Source organism: Dromiciops gliroides, chromosome 4 (genome assembly GCF_019393635.1).
Source record: "Dromiciops gliroides isolate mDroGli1 chromosome 4, mDroGli1.pri, whole genome shotgun sequence".
Classification (NCBI taxonomy): Eukaryota; Metazoa; Chordata; class Mammalia; order Microbiotheria; family Microbiotheriidae; genus Dromiciops; species Dromiciops gliroides.
The window spans coordinates 35,109,446-35,129,302 of NC_057864.1; the positions used below are offsets into that span (position 1 = coordinate 35,109,446).

Below are 19,857 nucleotides of genomic sequence, written 5' to 3' on the forward strand. Positions count from 1 at the left end.
CAAGCAGCAGCCCAGAGCTGCCCCCAGGCCCCTCCTGCCTCCCGCCCTCCTCCACCTGCAGTAGCGGCCACAGCTCGAATGTCCTTGCTGATGAGTCTGTCTCAATAACTTTCCGTTCTCCCTGAGCTCTGCTTCTAACCTGATCCTCGAGTGTGAGCGCTTCTCGAGTCCCGGGCTGTGCCTCAAAGGCCTCTCCCAGCATTCAACGATTTGAGTTTTACCAAAAAAAAATAAAATAAAATTTTTTTTGGACTACAAGAAAATGCCCTTTTTTACGGGTAAAAGCCAGGGATTGAGGATTGCTGAGGGCAGGTCTCCTCTTTGCTTCAACCCCCAACCCCCCTTTGTTTGTGTGTTTGATCCACTCAGCCGCCATTTCCCGAGCTAATTACTCTCCATAAGCTAGGGTGGGTGTGTGTGTGTGTGAGAGAGAGAGAGAGAGAGAGAGAGATTTCACTTAGACGTTTGATTTCTGCCCTTGGTGTGTATCCGCTTGTCCCCTTGTCCCTCTGTCTTTGTCTCTGTTTATCTGAGCTTGTCCTTCACAGACGGGACCCTGGCTCGGGGCGGTCCCTTGGCCTCCTAACTACCCCCTTGCACGGTAGGCGGGCATCTCAGTTACCGTCCGGTGCCCCGCCCCTCCCCCCTCCCTTCCAGATGACAGATACAGGCCAGGGATTGAGTGACCGAGTTCGGGTAACCGGGTGAATCGAGACTGTCTCACTCTTGGCCCTCCAGGCGGGTTTGATTTCCCCAGCGAGGTTTGAGGGGAAGGGGAGGAGTCGCGAAGGCGGGGGACAGCTAGACAGTAGTGTGTGGAAACAGGGAAGAGAGGCCAGCTGGGGGGTGGAGGGGAGAGAGGTCGGAGGATCCTAAGGAGAGGCCCCTCTGCTTCGAGGGCAGTCACTTTATGGTTTGGGCTTGTGTCTGCCGACGCAGCCGGCGGCTCTAGCCACCTGTCTGAGTACCACCTGGTGAGCGGAGCAGCGCCACCGAGGCGAGGGCTCCTCCCCACGGCGGCCCCTCCCTGACCCGGGCCCCATTCTCCGTCTCCTCTCCTTCCCCCCCCCCCCCAAGCCAGGAGGCTTTCCCTCACGCACTGCTCAGTCCCCTCCCAGCCTTAGGTCTCTCAACCCACGCTTCGACCCATCTCTCGGCGAACAGGTCTCCTCCGAGGTGGCAGCTTGGACGTCCGGCAGGTGTGACCCTGGAGTGAACTGGGTGCCCGCGGATCCTGGCCAGCGGTTGGAGGAGCCGGGACAGCAGGAATAACGGCAAAGGGAGGATGCCGCGGTCTTTCCTCGTGAAGAGCAAGAAAGCACACAGCTACCACCAGCCGCGCTCCCAGGACCAGGACTACGAGCTCCGCCTGGAGAATGTGCTGGCGCAGATCTGTGCAGGTGCGGGGCTGGGGCCACGGGCGGAGCCCGAGGGACTCGGCGCCCAGAGGCCAGCGGCTGTGTCCGCGGCCGTGCGCCCTAGTCAGTGCCGACGCTGGCCCAGAGCCCCCGCTGCTTTCCCCAACCCAGCCCGGCTCCGGAGCCTCCTTCCTCCTCTTCCCTTCTCAGTCCACATTCCCTTCTCCAGTTCCTTCTGCCACCCCTTTTGCTCTGCTATTATTACTGTTATTTTAGATCCCGTTTAGGAGACAAGCTAGCCCCTTTATCATTCCACCTACCCCACCCGCTTAAGCCTGAGACTCGGGAACCCTCTGTGGGCACTGTTCCACTTGCTACCCACTCACATCTATTGGCCCTTGATGGGGCAAAGAGAAGCCTGCCCTTATGCCGGGAGTGGAGACAGAAATCCAGCAGTTTCCCGGTCATTGGACCAGGCGCCCTAGCTCTCCAGCTTCCAGGGAGTGTCTAAAAGGGGGGCCCTTTTCCCTCATATCCTTGCTCTCGGGGCTCCAACACTGGATTGAGCCCTCTCTCTCGCTCTTCTCCCGAAGCAGACAGCAAGATGCCAGGAGACTCCAGCCCGGGGCCTTCTGAGCCCGAGCCCCAAGGACCAATCTCTCCAGAGTCCCAACTGACCGAGGCCCCAGACGCAGTCTCAGCGTCTCCGGCCAGCTGTGAGGGCAGTGTTTGCGATAGGAGCTCGGAGTTCGAGGATTTCTGGAGGCCTCCATCACCTTCCGCATCTCCAGGTACCGAGAGCCGGGGGTTAGCAGGGAGTTAGGGAGGGATGGAGGTAAGCAAATCTGGGCCTGGTTGGCATCCTGGGGGAACTCTGGGCACAAGTCTGTGTCCAAATTTAGTTTGGGTTAAATCCTAGCCACTATGGGAAGGCAGCAGAGGTAAGATCCAGGGAAGTTCTGTACCAGTGACAGAGATAGTGGAAGCTCGGGTAGGAGTTGGTTTGTGTGTATTTTTTCTCAGAAAGAGCATCAGGATTTTCTTCTTGATGAGATAGTTTGTATTAGGGAAAATCCCCCCCTTTCCTCTTTGAGTTGAATTTCCAATCAAAATTCTTTAGAATTGGGGGGTAAAGTGACAGGAGTGCCCGATTACCCTGTCCCCACCGAAGGACAAAACATGAGGGAACAGGAAGGGTGGAGGCCACTGCTGCTGGGGGTGACTTTCCGGCTCAACTCAGGGTGAGAGGGCGGAGGTAGGCAATGCCAGGGGGGTGTTTTCCCTAACTCAGAATGGCCCAGTAGAGAGGGCACCCTCCCCCCACCCCAACAATGACTCTTACTTGACTTAGGCAGGGAGTAGGGAGGAAGGCCCTGCTTCGGAGTGTATGGCTATGGGTGTGAGAGGGTGTTTGCCACTCAGTCACCAAAAAGAGGAGTGGGGAACTGAATTTAGCGACTTGTATTTTTAAAATGGTTTGTACATAAACAACATACTGAAGTGGGGACTGAAGGAAAAAGGTGTTTCTATAAACCAGTCTCCCTCCTAGTTTTAACAGCCTGAGTTTCTGTATCCCAGATATTGGGTCTGACCAGATCTCCTATCTAAGCCGAGATTTGATCTTTGACCTGGAAGCCTAAGAGGAGGGGTTGGTTGCTCCATATCCCGCCTGACCCTCTTAGGCTTGCCCCCATCTAAACTTGCTCACTTCTCGGGAGTCAGCGATCCTTGGGAAGGGTCTGCCTTGAAAAGAATTCCTAATCCCCAGTTTTTCCTTTTGTTTAGTTAGGGAAACATGGCTGAGATCCAGCCAAAGACTCGGGGTCTTTGGTTACCCGAATCTGAATACAGTGATTTTTGTGAAAACGAAGTAACTGCCTAGGTGAGGTATAGGAAGAAGCTGAGCGTTTGTCTGGCTGAGGAAGCCGGTTACTTCTGATTTTTTGACTTGGAAAAGTTAGAGCTCACAATTGAGCTGAATTTTCCCCAAAGACATAGAATCCTAGGATCTGAGCTGAAAGGGACCTTAAAAGTCATCCAGCTCAATTCTTTCCTTTACAGATAGAGAAACTAAGGACTGTAGAGAGAAAGTAACTGAAAAAAAAATTTTTAAAAAAAGTAACTGTCCTAGGCTATAGTCAGAGCATGGGCAAACCTAGAACCTACATCTCCTGCTTGGGGTAATACGTTTTCCATTCTACTCTCTCAGAAGTCTTTATACTTTTTTAAAGGGACCTTGAGACTTGGTTCCTAGTTTTTCAAACGTGCACAGCCCCATTATTTTCTGAAACAGTGTATTATTATGATTTTGCTAAGACCCAAATGCCAGTGTTTCTGTGAATACAAGTTCTCCGTGTTCGCTCTTGTAGGGTGCAAACATGCTCTAAGCCTCCCTAAAACATGTTCTGAATAAACACTCGGCTGTCTGCTAAGTAAAGCGACACTGATTGAACTACCGACCAATGCGTGTGTACATGCATAATATATTCATAGCCTGTGTGTAAAATTATTCGTTTGATCGAAATCTGTGAGGATGTGTGCAGTTTCTGGAAACAAAAAACGCTTTTAGAGGATCGGAAAATCCGATCAGGTGGAAATTTAACTGTGTAAATTCCGCAGTCCTGCCCTCGATGTTTGTCTGCGCTGATCTAGCCTCTGGATGGTTTCACCTCAGAACCTGTCCTCCTCGTCCCCACCATGTCCTCCTGTCCCTAGTTCGGCCCTTTTTAACTTTCCGAAAGATAAAGCTAAGTTTCTTGTTTTATGCATCTCTACGGTATTTTGTGGTCCCCCTTCCCCTCCCACCTTGCTTCACATCCCCCACCCAGGGAGAGAGGAGGAGGAGTCATCTCGGTAGAGTTCTGCCTCCGACCTCCCCGAGAGGTAGGCGAGCGCTGTCCAGAGGCTGAATTTTCTGACCTAGAGATACTTGGTCAGAAATCGCTCCGTGTAATGTCGGGGTTAATTGGGCAGCTGCTATTGAGCTGCTGCTACTCTCCAAGTCAGAAAAGAGAAGTATCCACGCAGGGAATGCTAACCCCTTCTCCGAGCCGTGGGCATTGCGTGGGCCGGTGCACCTCGCGCCGCCCTAATTCGATCATTGTCTTTAAGGACTGTCCCGGGAAAGAGGCTAGGGCCGCGTTTCGAGGCCGAGTGGCTCTGGGGGACTGTTTTTTGGTGTTTGCTTGAAAAGTTAGGATAGACACCAAGCTCCGGGGCTGGGAGGGGTTGTGACCGTGCCCTCTGTCCCTGCTGCTTCCACAGCTTCCGAGAAGTCCGTGTGTCCTTCCCTGGACGAGGCTCAGCCTTTTCCGGTGCCCTTCAAGCCCTACACGTGGAACAGCCTGGCAGGCTCGGACCTGAGGCATCTGGTGCAGAGCTACCGGCCTTGCCATACCCTGGAGCGAGGCGCCGGGCTGGGCCTCTTCGGCGAACGGAACCCGGAGCCCGGCGCTGCGGCCGCCCTCTACGGCCCGGAACGGGGCTGTGGCGGGGGGGCCTCCGAGGGCGGCAGCGGCGGCGGCGGGGGCAGCAGCGGCTCCGCCCTGGGCCTCTATAGGGACTTTGGTCCGGGTGCGGTGGCGGCGGCAGCCCGCTTGTACGAGCGACCGGCGGCGGGCGGGCTCTACCCGGACAAGGGCTCCGGCATCAAGGTGGAGTCGGAGCTGCTCTGCACTCGCCTCTTGCTCAACAACGGCTCCTATAAGTGCATCAAGTGCAGCAAGGTGAGCGGGAACCCAGGCGTCCCTCTGGTCCCTCCCCGTCCGCGCCCTGCCCTCCGGCCAGGCCAGTCCCGGGAGGCCAACCCCTGAAGCCCCGCCCCTCTCGGTAGCAGAGCTCCTCCTCCCCTCCTCTCAGCCTCTTCTCCCCCTCCCCCACTGCACCCCAGGTGTTCTCCACACCCCACGGCCTCGAGGTGCACGTGCGCAGGTCCCACAGCGGCACGAGACCTTTTGCCTGCGAGATGTGCGGGAAGACCTTCGGACATGCGGTCAGCCTGGAGCAGCATAAAGCTGTGCATTCGCAGGTAAGTGCCAGAGCTCGCCCCTGCGCAGCCCAACCCGAGAAGGGGCAGGTGTTACTTAGAATGACTGACTGGGCCAAATCTCCCTTTAAGAAGTGGGGTTCGAGGTTTCCCAATCTGGCCCTAAAGGCTCGACCCATCCCCAGGGCTCTGGCATAACTCCGGCAAGGCAGTATTTTCCTATATAGCCACCTCTGACACTTTATTGGCCGTGTGACCCTAGGTAAATCATTTAACTTCTCAATGTTCTGGGCACAACTCTCTAAGTCCAAGAGCCGCTGAGCAGGTGACTTCTGCTTTGGTAGAGGGCGTTTGCTATGGCAATGGAACCGTAGGCTTGAATGTTCCAGCCCTGTCCCTTTGCCTCTCTCCTTTCTCCTAAATGGTCCAAGTGTAGTGCCTCTGGCCCCGCCTCCCTTTTGTAGGTGAGAAAGAAAAGCATCCAGCTAGGTGGCAAAAATCTGCCCGGGTGAAGGATGTGAGTGGCTACTCTATCACCCTGATTTTGATAGGCACTTGATTTGAAAAGACCTCTCTGTGTGGGAAAGGGTAATTCAAACAAATTTCTCTGTCCGTGGGTGTTCAGAGGACAGGGCTAGAAGGTGAGATATATAGCTAAAAGGGGTTCTTAAGTCCAACACCCTCATTTGACAAGTGAAGAAACTGTTGCGGCCCAGGGAAGTTTAATGACTTACCCAAGGTCACACAGGTGATAAGTGTCAGAGCTGGGAATGGAGGAAGGATCTTCTGACTCGACAGGTGTGCATTCTTTCCACTGTACCATCGTGAGTCTTAGTTGACTAAGAGTTGGGAAACTTTGAAAAATCTGCTGGGGAGGGAGGGGGTGTAAATGTAAATGGGTGTAAGAAATTGAGGTGGGGAGATTTTGTGTTCACAGTGGCTCACAGAGTGAGAAATGTTTTTGTAAAAAAAAAAGTGTATTGGGGAGAGGAAAAGGTGTGGTGGTGGTGGTGGTGGAAAAGAACGGTAATGTGGGACAAAGAAAACGGGTTAAGTGGCAAGGGAGGTAAATGTGTGGCCTGTAGGGGAAGAATGAAATATGGGAGATGTTTTTGTGTATTAAGGAGTGGTGGAGTTGTCAGCTACTTACATCTTATCAGCTTGGCTTAAGTCATAAGGATTCAACAATTCAATTCCAGAACCATTTCTTAAGTGCCTTTCTGTGGTAGGCACCATGCTAGGGACCAGGGAAACACAATGAAAAATAGTCCCCTATCTCAAGGAACCTGGATAATCTCTAAGGTCCCTTCCAAGGATGGGATTTTATGCTCCTAGTAGCTATGTAATTGCAAAGTAATTTCAAGAGTTGCCTTATGAATGATCTGGTGGAAGGGGAAACAAGGTTGGGGCAGGGATGAGAATGGCTTGGTGGGAGAGGAAGCACCTAAGGGAACCCCTGCCCCTCTCTCCAAAGGAACGAAGTTTTGATTGTAAGATCTGTGGTAAAAGCTTCAAGAGATCCTCCACACTTTCTACTCATCTACTCATCCACTCAGACACCCGGCCCTACCCTTGTCAGTATTGTGGGAAAAGGTTCCACCAGAAATCGGATATGAAGAAACACACCTTCATCCACACAGGTAACATCTGGGGTACCACCACCTAAACAGTCACACTTCCTACAAAATCTTCCTTGCCCTGTTTGTTGTTGTTGTTGCTTGTTTTGTTTTCTTGGGGGGGGGTGGTTTTGTTTTGTTTTCGGGTTAATGGGGGTTAAGTGACTTGCCCAAGGTCATACAGCTAGTAAGTGTCAAGTGTCTGAGATCATATTTGAACTCAGGTCCTCCTGAATCCAAGGCTGGTGTTTTATCCACTGCTCCACCTAGCTGCCCCTCACCCTCTTTTCTTGTGTCCATTTACATGTACACCTTTGTCTTCAGTCCTTCTCCCTTCCTTACCCTCAGGACCAGCATATCCTCCTCTCCCTCTGTATCCCACCTGTTCTCCATGTGCTCCTGGCCTTGCAGGGCATAAGTGCTTACAGTAGGTAGGTTTGGAGAAAGCCATCTGAGTAAGGAGGCTGGAGGGCAAATGAATCACTGCCAAGCTTGGTCCCTTTAACAACATCTGTTCCCAGTTCATTTAGAAAAGGACACAGAGAATGATTGTGGCACAGAGTGGATGTGGTTTGGATCTGGCCCTCCCCTCCATCCCCCCAGAGCCCAGTCATGCTATAGTGTCTCCATCTTCAGGAAGAACATGCCTTCTCTTCTCATCCCACCTCCCCACCCTATTTCCACCCCCAACTGCTGCTACCAGATACAGTGTTGGAGTCTGAGCTTCAGTAATGATGTTTGAACAGAGACGTTTAGAGGGCTTCCACTTTGCCTATTCAGTGGAGTTTCTTCTTCTTTTCTTTTCTTCTCCTCCTCCTCCGGTGAGGCAATTGGGGTTAAGTGACTTGCCCAGGGTCATACAGCTAGTAAGTGTTCACCTGGCTGCCCCGGAGTTACTTCTAATAAACAACCATCACCTGGCTTTACTATTATTTGGCAGGAGGGAATATGGTGTCTGTTTTCTGGATCGCTTGCTCTTTTCTCAAAACCTACCTGGCCTGTGGTCCAATTCTTCCTTGTACTGAACTCTGTTATCTAATCTGATGGGTTTAAGGGAGTGATGACGTTTATAGTTTTGGCTGGGGAGCCTTCAATGCCTTAACTGCAAAGAATGAATACCATTGAGATTTGGTGCACCCCAGGGGAGGTAGTTTGGGGCCAGGAGGCCTCCCAGGCTCTTTTTATCACACCTAGGTGGCCACCAACTCATCGGGTGGTCTAATTTGGGGCTTTCCCTTTGAACACTGACATGCTGTGCCTGTTAAGTCTCCCTCCCCCCCCCCACCGCCGCATTCCCCCCAAAAAGGAATTTGTAAAGCCAGGTAAAGTGTCACAAGTAAAGAGAGTGAGCCCAACATTGAAACCCCATGGTTACAAAAACCTACAAACTTCTTGCAAGAGGCTTAAGTTCCAGGCGTGTCTCTACCGTGCATTAATAAGCCATTAGACAAGTCATTTCCCCTTCTGGGGTCATCAGTTGCCTTATCTGGAAAATAAGGGACTTGGACAAGGGAGTTTCTTCTGGCCCAAGGTTCTGAATCTATAAGTCTGGAGTATGGAATGATGCCTAGGACTGTACACTGGATGGTGAATTACAGGCAACCTGGGGAGGACATGAAAACATCAGGTGTCTGGAGCAGCAATATTAAAAGGGAGAAAGAGCTACAGAAGGGAGAACAGAGGTCCCTGAGAAGACAGCTTTGTGGTCTTCAAATTTTGTCTAGGGCTGGCTTTGACTAAAGTAGCAGATAGAAAAAAGTGTTTAGAAATCTCTGGCATTTGCCATTCACTAAATAATGCAAAAGCTCATTCCTGGTAGAGGGAAAGCCAGTGGATCTATTGTTTGCTTGTTACTTAATGAACAAACTATGGTGAGAATGTGCCAGTTTCTAAAGAATCCTGTTACCCATCTGGGGGGGAGGGGGAGGGAGAGGGAGGGGGGAGAGAGGGGGAGGGGGAGAGAGAGGGAAAGAGGTTGATCCATTGATCGAGCTGTCATCATAAGAGCAAAGAGAGTGGGTGGGGTGACTGGAGAAAGACCAGATACTTATAGCAAAAAAATATTAGCCAAACTTGTATGTTAAAATTGTGACTCTGAGGGGCAGCTAGGTGGCACAGTGGATAGAGCACCGGCCCTGGATTCAGGAGTACCTGAGTTCAAATCTGGCCTCAGACATTTTACACTTACTAGCTGTGTGACCCTGGGCAAGTCACTTAACCCCAATTGCCTCACCAAAAAAAAAAAAAAATTGTGACTCTGAGGTAGCTAGGGAGCACAGTAGATAGTCATTCAGTCAAGAAGACCTGGGTTGGGTTCAAATATAACCATAGACTCTTCTTAGCTCTGTGATCTGGTGCTAGTCATGTAACCTTTCTTAGCCTGGGTTTCCTTGTCTATAAAATGATCCTAATAACAGCATCTGCCTCCCCAAGTTGTGTTGGGAAGCTCAGATGAGATACTGGTAAAACATTTAGCAAACCTCAAACTAGTTAGCATTCCTACCCTTTAATTCCCAGTTTATCCAGAATGGTCGGACACCATTCTGAGCTCTGGGGATATAAAGAGAGAGAGGAAGAAAGAATGTTGTCATTGATATGGACCGTCACTTAACCTCTTTTTGTACCTAAAAATACCCCTTGCCAATCTGAACATTTTCCTAGATGATTCAGAGAAAATGAATCCTCTCCTCAGTTTGCCCAGTTTTTGCTCTTTGAGAGCAGGAGCTCATTGCTGGGGTATCAATTAGACTGTTGGAAACCCCTTTACTCTTTTTTGTTTGTTTTTACTGCAAGAACCTATTTGAAGCCTGGCTTTGGAGCTTCCCACTTAGGACAGGGGCCAATGGAAAACGCCATCACTGATGATATGTGACAAACCACTAGTTCCTGTTACTGTACTTTGCCCACCAAGGTGACTATTGGTACCTAGACTTATGTCCATGAATTTCCTGTGGCCGGCCTGCCTGCCTGCCTGCCAGCCTGCTATAATGCATGGTTTCATGTGTCTTTGGGGGAAGCTAGCTGCTGCCCAGGGCCCCCGGGTAGATTTATCTGGACCTTCTGAGAGCAGGTGATTGATCTAACAGATTTGTTTCCTTCCAAGTCGAACACCCAGTGACTCTTACTCTTTACATCTTTTGCAGGTGAGAAACCCCACAAATGCCAGGTGTGTGGCAAAGCATTTAGCCAGAGCTCTAATCTCATAACTCACAGCCGAAAGCACACTGGCTTCAAGCCCTTTGGTTGTGACTTGTGTGGGAAAGGCTTCCAGCGAAAGGTGGATCTCCGGAGGCACAGGGAGACGCAGCATGGGCTGAAGTGAGTCCTAGCCGGGATGCCGCAGCATCAGTCAACACTATCGGGAACAGACCTCCTTTTTCTGTCTCGTCCTTCCCCACATCCCATCTCTACCCCTCAACCTCTACTTCTAAATCTAATGACTTCTTACTTCTCTCAAGTACCCAGAAGGGACAGCAGCAGCATTTAAAAGCTCTTCCAATCTAAAGTGGAGTCTAAAGGACTTGACGGACCCTGGAAACACTGGACAAGCTGGTATTCTTGAAACCTCAGACCCAAGCAGGGATCAGACAACTCCAGTCACCCCATATCTCTGCTCACCCCACATACAACCAAGCCAAGAAGGGTCCTCCGGCTAGAACGGGAGTTCTCCCCTCCACCTTTCCCCTGACCATTTGACATTCTTGAGTCAAAGAAGGAAGGATGTACAACTTACAAATGAGAACTATTTGAATGGTTTTGAAGGAAAGGTGAATGAGAGGGCTTTGTTGCTTCCCTTTCTTTTGCGGAGTTTTTCAAAAGCCCCATGTCCTTTCAAGAAGCACACAAGCTGACCCTCTGGGCACTTGCAGACTGGAAGAGATTGCTACTATAAGCTACTTACAAAACCACATGCTTTACCAAGACAACTGTGCCAGGCTAGAGAGGAGAATAAAGAAGGCATGGCATTTGTCTGAAAGAAGTGTGGGTTTCTCTTCGGGAAAACAGTGGACCGAAGAAAGCTAAAGAACAGGGTGGTGTACTACTAGAAAGTCATCAGTTGAACAAATTTCTACTAAGTCCATGCTGTATTTGAGATGTTGAACTAAGGCATGGTGGGGGGATACCAAGATGAGCAGTAAAGTCCCAGGGTTCTCTGCTCTTGTGATGAGAGGGCCGGGAATTGGCCGTGATCTTTGCCTTGCTCTTGGAGAGGCAGTGATCAAAGAAAGACTGGCAATTCGAAAGAGACTGGGAAGTAGCCAAAAGGCTACTTCGAGGACACGTTTGTACTGGGTTTTTTGTTCGGTTGGTTTAAAAAAAAAATTATTTGTTAAAACCTGTGGACCTGCAGACGTGTGGATTCTGTGTTAAACACACTTGCATGTACCTTAGAGGAGAATGGGGTGTTAATTTTGGTAAGGTTTGTCAGTGTCTGTAGATGTTATGCAGTGGCTTATGTTTATTGAGACATATTTATTAGAGTAACATTTTAAGTTAATAAAGTATGGAGAACATACGCATGGATTTTTATTAAGTCAGTGGAGGGAGAAGATAAGATATGGAAGAAATTCAGCTTTGTCTGAGGGAAAGAAAGCAGTGGAATCTGGAAGAAGCCATTATCAGAATATAATGGTGGTGAAGCTCAAGGCACCATCTAGAAAAGATTGCCCAATGGCTGACATTTTGATGGTATTTGGAAATCTACAAAAATACTTTCTGCATATTTTCTAATTTAATCCTCACAGCCTTGTGAGATTCCCTTCCCTATCCCTCCCCAGGCTTAGAAAGGTGGAACAATTTGCTTCTAGACACAATTAAAAAAAATTTTTTTTGTGGGGCAGTGAGGGTTAAGTGACTTGCCCAGGGTCACACAGCTAGTAAGTGTCGAGCGTCTGAGGCTGGATTTGAACTCGGGTCCTCCTGAATCCAGGACTGGTGCTTTATCCACTGCACCACCTAGCTGCCCCCCCCCCACCCCAGACAGGGAAAAGATTTGAAGTATGGTGCCCCAAAAGGTGCTAGATTTGAAGTCAGTGGCCCTGGGTTCAAATTTGAGGTATGCCTTTGATTTAGCTGTGTGACCCTGAGGTTAACTTCACCTCAGTTTCTTCATCTGTAAATATGGAAAATAATAGCAACTTTCATAGGTTGAAGATCAAATGAGAACATGGAAAGAAAGTACTTTGTAAACCTTAAAGCCCTTTCTAAATGCTAGCTATTATTGCTATTGTCATCTTGGGCAAATCACTTTAATTGCCCTTGGCTTCAGCTTCTTCGTGTATAAAATAAAGCCTTTGGATTAGCTGATCTGCAAAGTCCTTTCCAGTCCTCTTCCCATTAAACTGGGTACCTTTCATCTCTGTGCCTCAAGCCCTGGGCATATCCTAGCACCTTCCATCTGCTCACGGGTGACAAAACCAAGCCCTTTCCTGGGGAAGCCCCGAGGCTCTGTAGCTACTTTACACCACTAGAGTGTAATCCGGAGGCTGGTTTCTAAACCTGTTTCTGACATTAACAATTTCATCAGCAATTAGTGCCAGGCACAAAAGTGGGTCCTTAAATGTTTATTGACTGATGTCAAGACAAGTCACTTCTCTGCGCCTCGGTTTCCCCAGCTGTGAAATGAAGTTGCTGAACTAGATTTGACCTAGTAGAACTAGTTTCCCAGCTCCCTTTTAGCTCCCAAACTAGTCAGTCACAAGTCTGTCTTAGAAGGGGAGGGCAGGGAGTGAGGGGAGTAAGATTTACCCACACAGGGAGTGAGATTAACAACCCATCCTGGGAGAACAAGGCAGCTCCTCAAGAGCGTAGGCAAGGGGCAGCTAGGTAGGGAAGTAGATAGAACAATGGCCCTGGAGTCAGGAGGACCTGAGTTCAAATCCAGCCTCAGACACTTGACACTTAGTAGCTGTGTGACCCTGGGCAAGTCACTTGACCCCAATTGCCTTACACACACACACACACACACACACACACACACACACACACCAAAAAGGAAAAAAGTATGGGCAGCCCTAATAGTGTACTAAATAAAGAGTAATCCCTTGGTATTCCATGAAAACAATCAGGAAAAAAACACATCCTAACTCAGGGCTAACCCAGGGTTCTATTTGGCTGAATTTACTTCAAGCATTAATTAAGCACCTCCTAGATGCTAAGATCCTAAGACAAAAATTAAAGTCCCTGCAGAAGGAGTTTACATTCTCCAGTTGTCACTGTAGCTCTGGCCTGCATAGTTGTCTACCAGTCCCTGTCTACCTCTATCTCTCCCAGTTACTTTCTCATTTTTTTTCTCCTTCATCCATCCTGAGTTTCTTCTCATCTCACTTTTTTTTTAGCTTTAGCTACTTAGCGGTTTTAACTTAGAAAATGAAGAAAATTTTATAAAACTGAGTTGTCAGGAGAGATAACTCTGGGAAGCTAACTCATGGGATGCTCTACCACTGGTCCCCAAAGGCCATTCATAGGATCTTTGGCATCCTCATGCTCCCCAAGAAAAAGAGGGAACTCCCTTCCCTGACAGAAGTCTTCATACTGTCAACCATACTGTAGTATGGTTGTTTACGTTCAACCTGTCACGAGAATAGAGGTGATCTCTAAAGGTTTTATAGAACTGATTGAAATAAACTTGTCTCCCTTTCCTGTGGAAAATGCCCCCGGTTGTCTTTCCAGACCCAAGACTACTGACTTGCTTTTAGTTCCCCTGTATGTGCTACATGGGGGTACCCCCTCCTTACCTCCCCCCTCCAGAGAAGGGGCCCTGATGTTAGGGGATTTGCAATTTACTGGAGGAAATGCCTTAATCCTCCTGGTTCAGAATCAAAACAGATTACTAGGCCTGTTACCATGTGAAATTTGAAGATTTCAAATATCTTAATGTTATTACTTGATGCCATTAAAAATGGATCCAGAATATTCCATGTCGCATTATTCATGAGGCAGGTTTGAGGCCTTTTGTCTGCCGCAGTAACAGTAGAAAGAGTAACTGGAGACATCAGAGCACACCTTTGTTTCTTTCTCTAAATTTTTAATACCGCCTTCAGCTAGCCAGTTGGTGAAGCTCAGCCCTGCACAAAAGGGGGAAAAAGCCCAGAGATCTCTGGAAAGCCTCGGCCCTTTCTGTCTGTGAGGTGAGTTTGTGCTGGTCTACGTGGGCGATGATCAAGTTACCTATCGGGTGTGCTGAGCGATCAGGATTCAGGCCACCCGAAAAGGTGAATTTCATCTGATTGATTTGAGACCCGAGAAGAGAACGGAACAACTGAGGGGAAAAAAACTGCACCCCTAATTAAAAGAATTACTCAGGATTTCCCATTGATAAACTCAGTCCATCAGCCCTCTAAGACTGGTGCTCTGGGTTTGGTGACATCATTTTGTTGTTTGTGTTTTTACCCACATCAGTTATCTCAGCGGGAGCACCCAAGTACTCCTTAATTGTTCGTGCTTGTTTTTTTCATGTTTTTCAAGTTTTTTCAGCATCATGTTTTTTCTAAATCGGAACCTTGTGAAGAATATGGGACAGATGTGTGTGTGTGTGTGTGTGTGTATTCAGAGCAAATCACTTCCTCTCCCTGTGCCTCAGTTTCCTCATCTGTAAATGAGGGGGCTGAATGAGAAGACCTCAAAGATCCCTTGCAGATCTAAACCCAAGGTCCTATAGGACTTCCCAGGCAGCTGTATGTATACTACTGAAAGGCAGCTTATCTAGGAGCTTCCCCATGGAGAGAAGGAGAGAACTTTGCCTACCCAATAAAATCACAGGTCTGGACCCATCAAAAATTTAAAACTATGGAGGATCTGGAGGAGTAAGTTGGATCTTTGTTTATTCCTTAAAAAACAAAGCAAAGCAAAACATTAACCAGGGAACTTACTAAAATCCAGGGGGCAGCATGGTTCAGTGGAAGGAATAGGAGGACCTGGCTTGGAAATCCTGCCTCTGTCCCTTTAGGCAAAGTCCCATAAGCCTCTCTGGACATCAGTTTTCTCCTCTGTAAAATGAGGGAGTTTGGGATAAGTGATCTCTTAAATCATATCCAGCTCTGAAATGCTACAGTGAGGAGCTGTATTATTACATCATAATGGTAAAAACTCTTGGCAATATAATTCTTAGAGGACCAAGCACACACTCTGATTCAATCATCCACTTTCTACCAAATCTTTCAGATGTGATCTAAAATGCAAACTTTGATAGGATACAATAACCAAATGATGCTATCAAATAAGATTGTGGAGTGCTTGCAATCCTTTTTTTTGTTGTTTTTTTTTGGAGAGGCAATTGGGGTTAAGTGACTTTCGTAGGGTAACGGGTCACACAGCTAGTAAGTGTCAAGTGTTTGAGGCCGGATTTGAATTCAGGTGGTCTTGACTCCAGGGCCGGTGCTCTATCCACTGCGCCACCTAGCTGCCCCCCTCTGCAATCCTTAAAGTGACTAGTTATCATTATTCTTTTTTTTTTTGGCAGGGCAATGAGGGATAAGTGACTTGCTCAGGGTCACACAACTAGCAAGTATCAAGTGTCTGAGGTCGGATTTGAACTCAAGTCCTCCTGAATCCAGGGCCAGTGCTTTAACCATTGCACCACCTAGCTGCCCCATCATTATTCTTATCAGCAATAATCCCCACTCCCTAAGATTGGTCTTAAATGCTAAAACCTATTGGCTTTTTACTTGGTCATGCTCCCAGTTTAGTAGGGATATGCTACCGTCCCTTTCCAAATAACTTTTGCTAACAAATGAAGGATAATTAACATTTAATTTATATTTGGAAATATCCCCATTACATCTACTCATCAGACCCCCTTTACCTTAATTCTCCTGAATTTGAGGTGAGATGCATATGGACAAGATTTTAAAAATTCTTTTCAAAAATATAGATATGAAGGAAAAGAAGAAGCAGGAAGATTGTTTTGCTTTTGGCTAATTTTTTTTAAAAATGTAATAAAATTTAAATGTATCATTTATTTTAGCATTCTTTTCTTTTAAAAATTGGAGTTCCAAATTCTCTCTCTCCCTTCCACCCTTCCCCCACCAAGAAGGTAATATGATATCAATTATACATGTGAGAGGGCAGCTAGATGGCTCAGTGGATAAAGCACCAGCCCTGGATTCAGGAAGACCTGAGCTCAAAACTGGCTTCAGACACTTGACACTTACTAGCTGTGTGACCCTGGGAAAGTCACTTAACCCCCATTGACCTGCAAAGAAAAAAAATTATACACGTGAAATCATGCAAAATATTTCCATATTAGCCATGTTGCAAAAAAAGAAGAAGAATAAGGAAAGGGGCAGTTAGGTGGCTCAGTGGATAAAGCGCCAGCCCTGGATTCAGGAGTACCTGAGTTCAAATCCAGCCTCAGACACTTGACACGTACTAGCTGTGTGACCTTGGGCAAGTCACAACCCTCATTGCCCTGCAAAAAAAAAAACAAAAAAAAATGAACAAAAAAAGAGGAAAGAAGAAAGAAGAAGAAAAGTAAGTGAGAAAATTATAGTTCAATTTGCACTCAGAGAGAGTTCATCAGTTCTCTCTCTGGAGGTGTGTAGCATTTTTTCATCATGAATCCTATGGAATTGTCTTGGATCAGTATATTTGTCAGAGGAGCAAGTCTTTCACAGTTTGATCATCATCATTGCTATTATTGCACAATAATCTCCCGGTTCTTTGCACTTCACTTTTCATCAGTTCATATAGGTCTTGCCATGGTTTTCTGAAACAATCTCCCTCATCATTTTCCCCCCCTCATCATTTCCTAAAGCACAATAGTACTCCATCACAATCATATGCCACGACTTGTTCAGCCATTCCCCAATTGACAAGCATCCTCTCAATTTCCAATTCTTTGCCACCACAAAAATGCTGCTATAAACATTTTGTACAAATAGACCCTTTTCCTTTTTTCCTTTGATCTCTTTGGGATACAGACCTAGTAGTGGTATCACTGTATCAAAGAGTAGGCACAGTTTTATAGCTCTTTGAGCATAGTTTCAGATTGTTCCCCAGAATGGCTGGAGCAGTGCACAACTCCACCAACAGTTCATTAATGTACCTATTTTCTTTCATCCCCTCCAGAATTTGTCATTTCTTATAGGTGTGAGGGTGTACCTCAGAGTTGTTTTAATTTGTATTTCTCTAATCAATAGTGATTTAAAGCATTTTTTTCATATGATCACAAATAGCTTTGATTTCTTCTTCTGAAACTGCCTGTTTTTAATCCATTGACCATTTATCAGTTGGGTAATGGCTCTTATTTTTATAAAGTTGAAGCAGTTCTCTATATATTTGAGAAACACAACCTTTATCAGAGAAATTTTCCATAAATTTTAAAAATTACTTCATTATCTATGGTACCTTTTAGCAAAATATAATTTCCCTGATTATCTCTTTTAATTAAGCCTATTTTGCTTTTGCTCGATCTGAGATCATGGTTGCTATTCCTGCCTTTTTTACTTTATCTGAAGCATATTAGATCTGCTTTGGTCCTTTTTTTTTTTTTTTAACTCTTGTGTGTCTGTTTCAGGTGTATCTCTTATAACATATTGTTGGATCCTAGTTTCTAATACATTCTGCTATCTGCTTTCATTTCATGAGTGAACTCAACCTATTCACATTCACAATTATGATTACTGTATATTTACCTCCATCCCATTTTCTTCTGTTTGGTCTTTTCTTCCTCTCTTTTTATCCTGCTTCTCCTCAAAACTCTATTTTACTTCTAACCGCTGACTCCTTTAATGCACCTTCCCTTTTTTCATCTCTTCCCCACCTTCTCTTATCCACTTTCTCTCTTATTTTCCTTTTGGGCAGGATAGATCGCTTTACACAACTGAGTATGTATATATATTCTTCCCTCTTTAAAACAATTTTCATGAGAGTGAAGTTCAAGTATTGCCTGCTACCCCCATTTTCCCCTGCACTCCTTGTATCCCTCTTTTACATGAGAAAAATTTCCACATTCTACTTCTCCCTTCTCTCTTCTCGCAGTGCATCCCTCTTTCTCTCCCCTCCTTTTTTTTGGAGATAATTTCAACATAATCTATTTACACCCATGTCTTCTGTATATGTAAACTCCTTCTAACCACCCTAATAATGATAAAATTCTTAGGAGTTAAATGTATCATCTTCTCATTTAGGAATCTAAAGAGTTTAACTTTATTGAATCCCTTATTATTTCTCTTTCATGTTTACTTTTTGATGCTTCTCTTGTATCTTGTGTTTGAAGGTCTGATTTTCTATTCAGCTCTGGTCTTTTCATCAGGAATCCTTGAGGCATGGAAAGACTTCTATGAGCTGATGTATAGTGAAGTGAGCAGAACCAAGAGAATGTTGTGCATAGTGACAGTAATATTGTTTGATGAAAAACTATGAATGACTTAATTATTCTCAGCAATACAATGATCCAAGATAATCCCAAAGTACTAATGATGAGGCATACTATCCACCTCCAAAGAAAGAACTAATATTTATTGAACACAGATTGAAGCATGCTATTTTCACTTTCTTTCATTTAAAAAAAATTTTGCCCGAATTCATGACACGATCACTCCAAAAAACATTCAAATAAGGTCATAGGAAAATGCCCGGAGCAGCAAAACTGAAATCATCTTCTAACCAAGAACGGCTTGGAAGGTCAGAAGGAGGGAGCTGCTGTGCTGATACAGAAGTCAGGCCCAACCCCATGGTCACCCTGACACAGGTCCAGTCTCAGGAAGTCCTCACCAGAGAAGGAGACCCCCCAAGTCTCTGAATCAGCTGAAGCACCAGTGTCATCTGGAACTAAAAAGTTTTTATTCAAGTTTTCTTATATAAAATGACTAATATGGCAATGTTTTACCATAATTGTACATTATATAGCCTATATCTGATTGCTTATCATCTCAGGGAAAGGGAAGGGGAGGGAGGGAAGGAGGAATAAAATTTGGAACTCTAAACTTTAAATTAAAAAATGCTTATTATTTAAATAAATAAATAGAGTTTAAAAAATTTAAAAAAAATAAAGGAATGCTTGGATGTCCTCTATTTCATTAAACATTTATTTCCCCCGAAGGATTATACTCAGTTTTATTGGTTAGGTTATTCTTGATTGTAATCATAGCTCCTTCACCTTCCAGAATATCATATTCCAAGTCTTCTGTTCCTTTAATGTGGTAGCTGCTAAATCTTGTGTGATCCTGACTATATCTCCATGATATTTGAGGGTTTGGTTTGGTTTGGTTTTTCCTGGCTGCTTGCGTGGGGACTCTGGAATTTAGCTATAATATTCCTAGTAGTTTTCATTTTGGAATCCTTCAGGAGATGATCGGTGGATTCTTTCCATTTCTGTTTTGCCCTCTGAATCTAAGATATCAGGGCAGTTTTACTTTATAATTTTTTGAATTATGATGTCTAGGCTCATTTTTTGTTTTTTGATCATGGCTTTCTGATAGTCCAATAATTCTTTTTTTTTTTTTAAGTGAGGCAATTGGGGTTAAGTGACTTGCCCAGGGTCACACAGCTAGTAAGTGTTAAGTGTCTGAAGCCGGATTTGGACTCAGGTACTCCTGACTCCAGGGCCAGTACTCTATCCACTGAGCCACCTAGCTGCCCCTTTGTCAATTCTCTTTTAATGATTTTCTTGCATCATTCTCATTTCTTTTCCCAATATTTTCTAAACTGCTCTTATTTCTTTAACTCTTCTAGGAAATCTTGTTGGGCATGGGTCCAATTTAGCATTATTATTTGAGACTTTGTGGCTGTGTTCACATTATTGTCTTCCAAGTTTGTGTCTTGGTCTTCCACCAAAGTAGTTTTATGGCCCAGTTCTTTTTTTGTTGTTGTTATTTCCTCATTTCCAGCCTATTTCTTGATTTTGAACTTTATTTTAAGACTAGGCTGTGTTCACCTGGTGGTAGGGAGGCACCGT

General features: G+C 46.1%; 1 protein-coding gene across 1 annotated transcript; it reads left to right on the forward strand.

Moving 5' to 3' along the window:
• Positions 1-1,268: 1,268 nt before the first annotated feature.
• Positions 1,269-11,897, forward strand: GFI1 (growth factor independent 1 transcriptional repressor). The gene is made up of 6 exons (XM_044001526.1): positions 1,269-1,400; positions 1,955-2,149; positions 4,623-5,083; positions 5,248-5,385; positions 6,818-6,983; positions 10,103-11,897. Exons 1-6 carry the CDS (start codon positions 1,286-1,288, stop codon positions 10,279-10,281), a joined length of 1,254 nt encoding a protein of 417 aa, XP_043857461.1. The 5' UTR covers positions 1,269-1,285; the 3' UTR covers positions 10,282-11,897.
• Positions 11,898-19,857: the final 7,960 nt, after the last annotated feature.